This window comes from Camelus ferus, chromosome X (assembly GCF_009834535.1).
Source record: "Camelus ferus isolate YT-003-E chromosome X, BCGSAC_Cfer_1.0, whole genome shotgun sequence".
In the NCBI taxonomy this organism is placed as follows: domain Eukaryota; kingdom Metazoa; phylum Chordata; class Mammalia; order Artiodactyla; family Camelidae; genus Camelus; species Camelus ferus.
Genome location: NC_045732.1, coordinates 36,585,757 through 36,598,320, shown reverse-complemented (window position 1 = coordinate 36,598,320; position 12,564 = coordinate 36,585,757). Strand labels below are relative to the sequence as shown.

Sequence of the window (12,564 nt, the reverse complement as noted above, 5' to 3'; positions counted from 1 at the left end):
TTATGAAGCTAACAGGTCACCTAAAAGTTCCAATCCAAAACAATCATCTCAAAGACACATAATAACAAAACTATCTAAAATCAAAGACAAAGAGAATTTTAAAAGCAGCAAAAGAAAAAACAAAAACCTCTCACACAAGGGAACTCCCATAAGGCCATCAGTGGATTTCTCAGCAGAGATGCTGCAGGTAGGAGAGAAAGGGATTATATATACAAAATGCCAAAAGAAAGAAACTGCCAGTCAAGAGTACTTTACCCAGTAAATAAGTTCATTTGTGTCCATCAGCAGATGAATAGATAAAGGAGATGTGGTATATTTATAAAATGGAATGTTACTCAGCCATAAAAAAGAATGAAATAATGCTATTTGCAGCAACATGGATGGACCTAAAGATTATCATACTAAATGAAGTAAGTCAGAGAAAGACAAATATCATATGTCACTTATATGTGGAATCTTAAAAAAAAATGATACAATGAACTTATTTACAAAATAGGAACAGGCTCACAGACATAGAAAACAAACTTATGGTTACCAAAGGGGAAAGGGGAGAAGGGATAAACTGGGAATTTGGGATTAACAGATACACACTACTATACATAAAACAGATAAACAACAAGGTCCTGCTGTATAGCACAGGAAACTATACTCAATACCCTGTAATAAACTGTAATGGAAAAGAATCTGAAAAAGAATATATATATATGTATATATAAATAACTGAATAACTTTGCTGTATATGTGAAACATTATAAACCAACTATAGTTCAATAAAAATATAAAAATTAAGAGAAAGCAGGAGTAGCTATATTTGCATCAGACAAAATGGACTAAGGCAAAAAAGGTAACAAGGGACAAAGATGGTCATTATATAACAAGAGGGTCAATTAGTCAAGAACATAAAATAATCATAGATGCATATGCACTCAACATCAGAGCACCTAAATACATTAAGCAAATACTACCAGATCTGAAAGGAGAAATAGGCAATAATCCACGAATAGCAGGGGACTTCAATACCCTACTCTCAACAATGGATAGGTTACACACACAGAAAATCAATAAAGAAATGTTGGACTTGAAACATACTTCAGACCAATGGAACTAACAGACATATACAGAATATTTCCTCTAACAGGAACATTCTTCTCAAGCACACATAGAACATTCTCTAGAATAGACTAAATGATAGGTCACAAACAAATCTTAGCAACGTTAAGAAGACTGAAACCATAAATATCTTTTCTGGCCACAATGTTATAAAACTAGAAATCAGTAACAGGAGGCAACTGGACAATTCACAAATATGTGGAGATTAAACAACATGCTCCCGAACAACCAACGGGTCAAAGAAGAAATTAAAGGTAAATCAAGCAATATCTCGAAACAAATGAAAATGGAAGCGCAACATGTCAAAACCTATGGGATATTGCAAAGAGTAAATCTTAAATGTTCTCATCACCAAAAAGCAATAGTAATTGTGTGACAGGATGGAGGTGTTAGCTAATGCTATGGTGGTAATCATCTTGCAGTATATAAATGTATCAAATCAATACGTTGTACATCTTAACTTATACTGTGTTACATGTCAATTATATCTCAATATATCTGGGGGGAAAAGAAATTGGCAGGCTACTGAGATCTAAGAATCCAGATAGTTTGTAACCATCATTATAAAAATCAATTCAGTGTAATCAATTTACGTTATAATGACTGGCTGAAAGGCTATTGGAGAAAATATTTATACAGTCAGAATATATTCCCCAGATGTTAATTACTAGTTACAAAAGCAAAATGATACCTTTACATTTATAAAAGAAAAATCTAGGGATCAAACTTAATACCACCAATAATAGGACAAACTGACAACACCTACCTCCTACGGCAATGCACTAAGGTTACAATGTCACCTATATATAGACTATACAGTAAATGATAGTTTTGTATAAGTGTTAAATTTCTTGGATTGATTCACTGCATTTTGGTTATATAGGTGAAAGTTGTTGTTCTTTGAAAAAACATTATTTGGTGAATCATCACGTATGCTTTAAATATCTTATGCTTTTACTTGTCAACTATACCTCAATGAAGTTGAAAAAACATTAGAAATAAATAAAAGTAAAAATTTGCATGAATCAGGTTAACCAATGTTTCTAAACTAAGATACCAAGATACTTGGATGGTATAAGCCTCTTTTACCCAGCTATTCTTAGTGCATAATCTGTACCTAGCACAATAGCTTTAAAAATATCCTTGGTTGCTTATACCTTCTCTAATCTGCTCGTGTGGTCTTAAGAACATGGACTTTTCAGCTGGAAAGATGTGGATTTAATTATGATACCGTTGCCCAGTAGTTGTGAGATAGTTCGAGCCTGTCACTTATTCTCTCTCAGCTTCGGTTTTTCTTTTAATCAAGGAAATTGGGGTAAAATGGCTACCTTGCAGTGTCCTGAGGGATTAGCTAAAGTGTATGTAAAATGTTTGGCATAGTAGAAGTGTCTATTAAACATTAGCTATTTCTATTATTGACATTTGTTTCAGGTAATGACCTTTCTCCCTGCAGCAGCACTTACTGACTCCCAAGGAACATATGCTCACACCTCTATCCCTTTTCTAGAGTTGGGGGATCGTAAGGGATTAACTCATCTACAGCAATGACTGACATATATTCACAGTCTGATTTGATGGCACCTAATTGCAAAGTTAGAACCTAAAAGATGAGTGAAATGGGAGGGGGGGAAGAAGTCTTATATTAGGGCTTCTTTGCCTTTGAAATTCTGTCCATAACATCATGTGACACTCCCTTGTCCATTCCCTTACACCAGTGCTGTGAGGGTCACCAGGACACTGGTACAGAACTCAGTACTCAGGTTTCTTTTCTCAATCCAGAAATTGTGCGGTGTTTGGCATGTCATCTACAAAACACAGAGAATCTCAACTGCACTGGGGCAGAGAAAATCTTTGCCGTCTGAATCCACCCTTGAACATGAAGATCAATAACACAGACACCGAGAGGGCTCATTAATTTTAATAATTGAGCACAGTTTTAATAGCTCTTCCCAGGAATTATCTCCCAGGGGCCCCCCAAACTATTCACACACAACATCTACAAGTATTCAAATTTCATAAGTGCAATATTGCAAAAGCAAAAGAACTAAGAAAAGCCTTTATAGCCTTGAGATTAAAAACAATCCTTAATCATTCTCTCAGTCTCTGTTACTAAATACTAAATGCTGAAAAAAGCAGCGTGGGCGGGTGGTGGCTGTGAAGAAAAGACTGGAGAAGGAAGCTCTCACAATGACAAGTGCTTTTACACTCACTTTTCATCTCATAACGTGGATAATACAGGGCAGATCCCTCCATTTTGGTAGCTCTGTTGGTGTAAAAAATCGAAAGCCCTGGAGAAACATTTTCAGAGCAACAAATGGAGTTGATTTTACTTCTGCCACATAAGTTAATGAGGGCCCAGATTCTCAGACTCCTTGTAACTCTGATGACCCCTCTGGCTCACACTTTGGTGTAAAGAATCGAAAGTAGGAACACAGAGCCTGAGTCATAGTAATAGCACAATAAAAATTTGTTGAATGAATGATCTGATACCTGGGGTGCAGTGTGAACAGGCTGGACCTAAGTTCCTCTACGCAGAAACAGTTCTGGGACGTGGTGGGGTGGCCACATTCCCAAAGCAAGCCTGACTTGTCAGGACTGACCCTCCATGTCCTGGGCATCCTGGGAACCCAAAAGAACAACTATGTTCTTACTAGTTCATCCCAAGCCCCTGAGTATATCCACTCAGCATCAAACTTGTGGCCAGAATTTCAGATTCAATACTATGTGTAATCAAAATAAAATGCGTATGTGTATAGCTCCTGCAATTACATTCAATACACACAGGACTTTAAGACATCTGGGGCAGAAAGTGACCAGCGCGAGACGCCCTCCTCCTCCCCTTCCTTGTTGTCTTTTTTTGCTTTCTCTCACTCTTCTTCTCTTCCCTCTTCCCTCCCTTCCCTTTCCTCCCAGCCCAGGCTTCTGCCCTTCCCCCGCTCTCTTCTCTTTCTTTCTCGCTATTAAAGTTAAATAGTTCTAAACATCTGTGGCCCCAGGTGATGTAACAAATAAATCTGTTTTTAGTTCCCAGAAGTAGAAGCAGTTCTGAGGGGGTGGAAAAAACTTTTCGGGCCACACTAATAGTGATTTAGAGACTTTCAAACTCACAGATATACAGAACATTCTATTGGGTATGAATTCAAAACCTACACAGTAAGGTAGGGCTTTTAGTTTCTGGGATGTAAATGTCATCATGATGGTGATAATAACAGAACAATAAACCATTAGTTGCAGCAGTAATATCCATGTTGCATGTGAGTGTTTAGGTAGAACAAAGGGTGGCTGCCATTTAAAGCAGATGGGCCTGTCAGATACACATCTGTCACAATTCTCAACTCCGAGTTCACGAGTGCTGGCTAGAGGAGACCCTTTCAGGCAATATATCAGTTCGCATCTCTTTTACAACACAGGGAGCAGGACTCAAGGAGCCAGCCAGAGTTATGACAGGCGTTCAGTTCTCTGTCCCCATCTCCCTCTCCTGCGTGCTTCAAGTCAGAATGTGAGGGAAACTCCAGGACAACCTATTGGTTACTAACCTTCGCCTGTTCTTTGCTCTCAAGAGAAGCAGGTTTCTTTGGTCTCCAAGAGGATAAGAAGTGATTTCCTCAGATAATTCTGTTGAAGGCTTTCAATTAATTCTACCCTGGCACTGTATGGTTCTAAATGCCTTTTCATTCATTCATTCAACAAACTTTCATTGAGTATCCACTCTCTGCCAAGCACCAGTGTAAAGCTGGGTAATACATTAATTCCAGTCAGTCTAATATTCTTTTGTAGGAAGAATCTCTGACCCAGTTAGGCTGCTGTATTGGTAAACTGGAGTTCACTGTCACTATTAAGTGATGGATCACTCTCAGCATAGATAATCTCCCATTTGGAAACTTTCCTTCAATGTGACAGTAATGATAACAAAGATGGTGCCAAAGGAAAAATGAATAGCTACTTCTTTGGGGAGAGCATACAAACCTATCTCCAGGCAGCCTGGTACTGTTGAAAGACGACCAAACCTGGAGCCAGAGGGCTAGAGCCAGTCTCAGCTCCATAATCTTAGGGAAGTTACTTCACCATTTTGAGGTCTCATTTATTTTATCCTAAAAACTGAGTCTGGGAATCCTTGCCCTAACTCTCTCTGGCATTACTGTGAAGAAAAAAATGTTAATAAAATTGCTCTGAAAACCAAAAAGCCTCATACAAATGCAAATTATCACTATCAAACAATCCTTGACGTTCCTTTCAGGCAAAACCATCGCATTATAGTTTCTTTTTCTCCTTTTGTTTAAAGGGGGGACTTCTATTATTAACTGACATTATTTGGGCATTTGGCAGTACAAGCCACATTGGTTTCCTCGTGGAAGAGACCAGTTAGAAGTTTTCCTTATTGAAAATGAAATGCACCCCTCTAGGGCCAGAGTCGGAGTTGGAGATGCACTGTTTGTTGAGGGTTTCCGCCAAGGCTTCCGGTCCGCAGAGGAAAACTCCTATTCTGGTACTTTGGGGAAAGAAAGAGAAAAAAGTCAATTTCAGGCTTTGGGATGAGACAAATTATAAAGCACATTGGGGCAGGGGGTTCCTATTGATTTTAGGCCCCAGAGCAGATTCCCCTCTGCTCCTTTGTCTTTTCACAAATGACAGAGTTGAGATTACCCTGCGGAAGGGTGGCTCAGTCCTATGTGTGGGGGCAGGTGGATACTTCAAAAGGCAGTTGACTTCTCTGAAAAATGACATTCAAGCAGGGTTTATGGAAATTTCTACCACAGAGAAAGTGGCGGTGAGTCTGTGAGTCTGTGGGCTCCTTGCCTTCAGGGCTCTGTGCCCCCAGACACTCTGGCATCTTAAAATCAGGAACAAACCTGCCTCAGGTACAGCAACTCTGCCACCAGCCTGGTGTGGCTTCATCCCTCAGCAGTTCAGACTCTAAAATAAAGCCTTGTTCCTTTAGGTGTGGTGCCAGACCAGGAGCCTCGGGGTCAGCTTTTGAAGAATGCAGATTCTTGGGCCCCACCCCACACCTACTAAGACAGTGTCTGCATTTTAAAAAGATCCCCCAAGTGACTCATATGTTCATTAACGTGTAAGAAGCAATGGTGTAAAGAGTATATTTATGGGTGATTTCTTGAGTTTGTCATGTGTTCTAGCAAGATAGGGGATCCCCTCAAAGTTCCATGATGGCCAAACTTTAGTGAGGGCAGAAAGGACCTGGGATATCTGTCAACTTATGAGTTAGGACCCAAAAGCTATGTATGAAAGTGGGGACAGTTTATCCTTAGTAATAAATACAAGCCATATGGAATTATTGGAGGAGATACACAAGCGAAATTTAGGAGATGAAAGAAAAGAACTGAGCTATGGCTCTACTTGGGAGGAGCAGGGTTCAGAAAGTCTGAGGTGAGGCCTGGGAATCTTTGTTTGCAAGTCTCCAGTCAATTTTGGTGTGATTTAAAGACTCCTTCTTAGTGTCAGCAATATCTAGAACTTTCTATGGGTATGAATATAGTGATCCAGGTATTCTAGTTTCTAGAATATACAAATCCAGCCAGGTTTGGGAGCTTTATGCAGATCACAAGCCTCAAGAACACCTTGGTGGCGGAACTCCTTACTTGGGGTGTTGACCTGCAATGGTCTTGAACTCATTGTCCCAGTTGGGGCGTCCATACAAGGTCTTTTGTTTCAGGCCTGTGATCACGTCTTTCTCCTCATCGTGGTGCACAGCAAAGTGACTGGCCTGCAGGAAAGGACATGAATTCAGACCAAAGAGACATGTATAAACATACGCAGATACACTCGCGTATCTCACAAACCAAGCTCTAACTACCCATTCTAACTGTATATATTTGGGGCAAGTCACCACGATGGAAGCCAGAAGGTCAACCACACTGAATGAACTAGTTCTTTCCTGCAGTTTACCGTCTAGAAAGGGAGACCTTGAAGTATAAACGTGAGCCATGCGATTTGTAGAATAGGGTATGATGAACACCACAGAGGAGGCACAAACATCTCCATGAGAACAAAGAAGAGACGGGGCGGGGGGGGGGAGGATCTGGGAAGGTTTCAGGGTGGCAGCATTTGAGCCAGGCTTTGAAGTGTGGGTAGGATTGAAATTCTCTATCTCACTGGTTTTCTCAGCAGTTCATCTGACATTCTTTCCTCATCCAAATACACTTCCACTCTTTTGGGGGAATCACTAAGAATTAAAACAATCATAGACTAAAACGCACTCAGATTTTGGTAATATAATGGACATCAAACCAAGCCTGAAGCTAGTCTGTGTGTGTGTGTGTGTGTGTGTGTGTGTGTGTGTGTATACGGAGTCACGTGTTGTTTTCTGTTAACAGGTATTTTTAATAAAAGTAGTGAATCCAATTCATTTAACAATGAAATTAAATCAGATTTTAAATTCACTAGACAGGGGAGGAATGATGGGGGATGGAAGAGGTTAAGAAGAGTGGTTACTCTGGTTTAACAACCTTGTAAAGGGCAAAGTTTTGCAAAGTAAAACAATTATTTTTCAATGTAAATAAATTTCCCATTTAAAAAGTGTGTCTGGCTTTTTAAAAAACAAAATTGCCAAGCAATGTATACATTACACATTTTTTTTTACTGGGTTTCATTTTTATCAAATTTTGTTGTTGCTGTTTTGTTTCTAAATTGCAGAAGTGGCCTCTTAAAGCCACTTTTTCTGGAGCAGCAGTTTTCATGGTCATGTGTCCCTAGACGTACATTTGCAACAAGACTTTTCTAAGACTTGGAGAATCTATGATAAACAATATGCCAAAACCTACATGAGAAGAAGTCAGTTTTCACAGGTACAAGGTACATGTGAAAAACGTCGAGGGTCGAGGAGCCAGTGCACGGGAGGGCCCGCTGAGACACCGGCTGGGGGCAGGCAGACCCTGGCCTTAGCGCCTCACTCCGGGGGCGAGATTATGCAGCTGCCAGGACAACTCATTAATGTCTGCTTATTCAGAAAGATGCTACCCTCTAGGAACTGTTAATTTATTTCTGAGTTTCTGAATCTCATCACTTTCGACATTTGGGGCCAGATAATTCTTGGCCGTGGGGGAGCTGTCTTATGAATTGTTATTATCTTATCATTAATTGTAATTGTCTTATCAATTGAAAATTGATATTTTCATTGCTAAATGTCTCAGGAGGGAGAGAGTATATATACATATACACATATACACATATGTTCTACACACATCTATCCATATGCACATACACACACGCATAATATCACCTTCATTCAATATATATTGATTCATTTATAAATGATAATCATGAACTCCTGGGAGTGGCCAAGAGTGCAGGTTCTGGAGAATTTACTACTTGGACGCCCTTGGACAAATGACCTAACCCCTTCTGGGCCTTGGCTTCCTCATCTTTCAAATGTGGATAATAGTAATAGCCACTTCATAAGGTTGCTGTGAGGATTTAATTAGACAATGTATGTAAACACTAAGACAATACTTGGCACAAGCATATGCTTAATAACTATTACCAGTTATTATTACTGTTTATTAAATGTATTGTGTATATTATAAAACATGCATAATATATATTAAAGGAATATATGTACATATATATGCGTGTATATATATATATCATTACAGAGAGACAGAGAAAGAGAAAGCTAATATTTTCTTCCCATAACCCGGTGGATCATTTTGTTCACCTGGTTCGAGACCCCTGGTGGGGCCATTGTTTGATAAGGTCAAAGTCAGGGCTTTTATTCCCTTGTAGGCTCCTTAGCTTTGATCTGTCCCACAGACACCAACTTTGAATCTAGTCTCAACAGTCTGAACAGGTGGGGATACCAAGTGAGAGTGAATGGGCGGGATCATGGGACTCCACTGACCATTCTTGGTAAAAACAGTACGTGAGATGCTCCGATTAGCAAAGGGCAGTCCAGGAGCCCTGGGCGCTATGGGAAGGACCTGAGGTTTGGGATCTGGCCCTCACCTGAGACTCATCCCAGCCAGTGAGGTAGATGTTGTAGCTGAGGAAGCCGGCATTGTTCCTCTCCTGCATCTGGGTCTCCAGCAGCTGCAGCAGGTCTGCAAACCACTCAAAGGCATGTGTGTCCCGGCACAGCCAGTAGAAGTAGATCTGAAAGAGGGACAGACGGAGCAGCAGATCATATTTAAATAGGCTCTCTCAGCCTCGACAGGGATTTCTACCCTCCCCCAACATTTCCCTGCTGCTCAGAATGCCTAGGTTTTCAGAAAGCTCTGGACACTTGACAGATTAGCTCACGTGAAACTGCTCTGGCCTTCACATGACAGGGCAGTAAATAAATAGCCTGTTCTCAGAAATATGTAGCTTAAGAAGAAAACATTAGCCTGCCACTTTCCCTCTGGGTCTGCTCTTGCCCCCAGAATCCCTGGCTTCCTCTGTACCTCCTCTAGGGAAGACCGACAGCACCTAGATGGTGCTACTGCCAGACATGCCTGAGTTCCTAGGGGAAAAAGGAGTCCTGCCCACCCTCCCCCACGTAGAAAAGAGGGAAAGGGGAGAATGAAAAGTCAAGGAAAGCTCAATGTGCCAATTAGAGGTTATCTCTACAGTTAATAGAATGACTCAAGCTTTATTAAAGATGCCCTTTATCAGGCAATGAAACGAAACTTGCATGTAACCAAAAAAAAAATCCCCTGGGAATTTATTCCGAGGATTTTACTAGCCATAAGAAAGCTAAAGTGTCCTGAAAGGACAAGTCTCCTGCCCTCCCCCTGCAAATAAATGTGCTCAGGGGCGGGAAATGGAATCAATTTCAATGGCTAACACAGGATGATAGAAAAATTATTCTGTGTCCTCTCAATGGAACACAAAGGAATCATTTAAAATGATCATTATCAAGCTTGTGACAACACTGAAAAACACTATAATATATTTTAAAAAGAGCAGGACAGGAAGTTGTACCTACTCAATATATACAACTTTCAAAAGATGTAAACATGTGGAAAAATACTGGAAGAGAATGTACAGAAAGGCTAACCATTGAATTGGGGTTGTGAATACTTTCTCTGTCCCAACTCTCTTTCTTCTGAATTTCTAGTAATTCTATACGAATACAGCATATTACTTTCAATAATAAACCTGCTTATATAAAAGCACATTTATTATCAGATGGCCCTTTTGCGAGAAGCCTGGCTCTCTGGAACCATCTAGAACTTGTCTTCGCTCTCCCTGGTCTCAGCCAGCCTCTGCCCTGAAGGCTCTCTCAGGCTTCGCTTAGCAGAGTGTGATGACTGCTCCAGCCCCCTGAAAAATGAAAGCACCTACCTTTTTGAGCCTCAGATTGGTGGCGTTATTGCAATACTTGTACCAGACTGACTTGAGAATGGAAGCGAAGGGCGTGACTCCAATCCCTGCTCCCACTAACATCACCACCTCGTAACTGAACACATCCTCACTGGCTGTGCCGAAGGGCCCATCAACAGCTATCCTGGAAGGAAGCATAGAAGGAGAGGTTACCGTGACATTTTATGACTGGGAGTGTGCAATGTGTCACTTCAAACTAGGACAATGTATCAATGGGGCAGTGTCTTCTGTGAAATAGCTTTCAAGTAATCAACTCATGTGAACATTGGGATTAGAAGTAAGAAGATGAATTTTTACCTAACTGAACACATTTGGTAAATCTCAAGGCTATTGTTTTTACATGTCCCCACCTCTCCTCACCCACAACACACACACACACACACACACACACACACACACACACGTCTGTGTCTCTTACCAGGGCAGCCAACACTTGAAATTCTTGCTTACATTGTCCATTAAAGTGAGAATTTTCTATGTTGTAATAGCTGATAAACTTAATATCTACACTTTTCAATTGTCTTTTCATTGAGTTATTTGACAAACTTTTCTTTGGCATCTACTCAGTGCCTGACACTATGTTAGGCATGTGGGAAGGAGGAGGCCAAGTGAGTAATAGGCGGCGTTTATCCTCAATTAACAGATACCAATTAAATTTGAAGTGTACCTTTGATTGAAAGTTATATACCTTGGCCTTGACCCTAACAAATTTAAGGGAATTTGGGAATATCCATTATTAATATTGGATTCCAATATTTTATATTTCACAAAAGATTTATAAACACATATGCAAACATGCCACACATATAAAATGGGGAACACTGAGATAGATGGCTCGATTTGCAGACCTTGTGTTTTGTCAGTCTCAGGGGCCAGTACGGTGAGAGATGGGAGAAGCGAAGCTGTTTAGTGACATTTTTCCGCAACTCATGCCCCTTTGTGATAGGTGCTTTGTACTCACTTAGGTAGTTTCCAGGCATCTTGAAACTCCTGCTTATCACAGCCACAGGCCTGGAACAGTCCCTCCGTCCAGTCCCCAACGATGCGGATATGGATGCTAAAGAAATCTTCCTCAGGGGCCGAGGTCAGTGTGAAAGGGTGCCACTCCAGCTTGGACACCGCGGGGCACTTGACAAAGATGTACTGTCCCACCTCCATCTTGAATCCCTTCTTCTTCATCTGTAGCTCGATGGTTTTGAAAGGGTGAGTGACCACCTATGGAACAAAACATGTCTCTGGAAACTACACTTTCCCCCAGTACTTGCCTTTCAAGGGCTGAGCTAAGATGCCCCACCCAGTTCCTTTCTTCGGGGCCAACACAGCAGTCCCTCCAGCCAAAGTGTCTCTCTCTCTCATTGGGAAGTGCCCTCAGCTGTAGCCCATGGCCAACAATGAACTGAGGCGGGAATACAAAGGCCTGGTCCCTGTCCTCACTTTGGGAAAACTCCCAGGGGCCACTCCAACTCCAGCATTTCCTGTACGGTCAGCTGAGGCTGAAGTTGCAACAACATGGATGGTCAGCAGTTTCCCTCCTCGAGTCCTGCCTTTCTTTTCTTTTATAGGTTCATCTCCTGAGAACACACCCCAGCAAAACTTCTGCATGCAGTTCTCTGTCTTAGTCTTTGCTAGGGAATCCAACCTAAGACACCAGCCTATGGTGATTTTTTTTTTTCTCTAAGAAGTCAAGGCAGTTGCTAGGAACAGGAAGGAGAGATGGTTTCCTGCTCAGCCTTCCTGTCTCCCCAGGGGATGATCAAGAGCCTTAGCAGCTGCATAGAAGAAGAAGGACACCCCACTGGCTAGTTATATAGCAATAGCCCCCAAACCAAGCCTAATGTGCTGGTTCTGATTCACCTTGAACCTGCCTGACTCCCTACCTAGGGAATATACCATCCAGCTCTCCCAAAGCCAGGCCCCACCCACCCGTTGCCATCCTCATTCTCCATATACATGAATGTTCATGACAGCTTCATTTATAATAGCAAAAAAACTGCAAACAGTCCAAGTGTCCATCAACTGGTGAACTGATAAATAGTTTTTGAAAATAGAACACAACAAAAAGCTTTCATTGTAATACAGAAAGTAACATACTGTTTCTTTGATAATTTCTGAGATCCTAGAAGGACTTCATATGTA

The 12,564-nt window shown here is 41.1% G+C and overlaps 1 protein-coding gene across 1 annotated transcript in view; it reads right to left on the bottom strand.

Annotated features, from left to right (window-relative positions):
- Positions 1 to 3,010: 3,010 nt before the first annotated feature.
- The window catches only part of LOC102517434 (cytochrome b-245 heavy chain), a 105,306-nt gene continuing 95,752 nt past the window's right edge, over positions 3,011 to 12,564 (bottom strand). The window contains exons 10-14 of the mRNA XM_006193015.3: positions 11,390 to 11,643; positions 10,390 to 10,552; positions 9,070 to 9,216; positions 6,708 to 6,832; positions 3,011 to 5,599 (exon numbers count right to left, since the gene is read on the bottom strand). Of these exons, the coding sequence (XP_006193077.1) occupies positions 5,473 to 5,599; positions 6,708 to 6,832; positions 9,070 to 9,216; positions 10,390 to 10,552; positions 11,390 to 11,643 (816 nt within the window). The 3' untranslated portion in view covers positions 3,011 to 5,472. The remainder of the gene's footprint in view (positions 5,600 to 6,707; positions 6,833 to 9,069; positions 9,217 to 10,389; positions 10,553 to 11,389; positions 11,644 to 12,564) is intronic.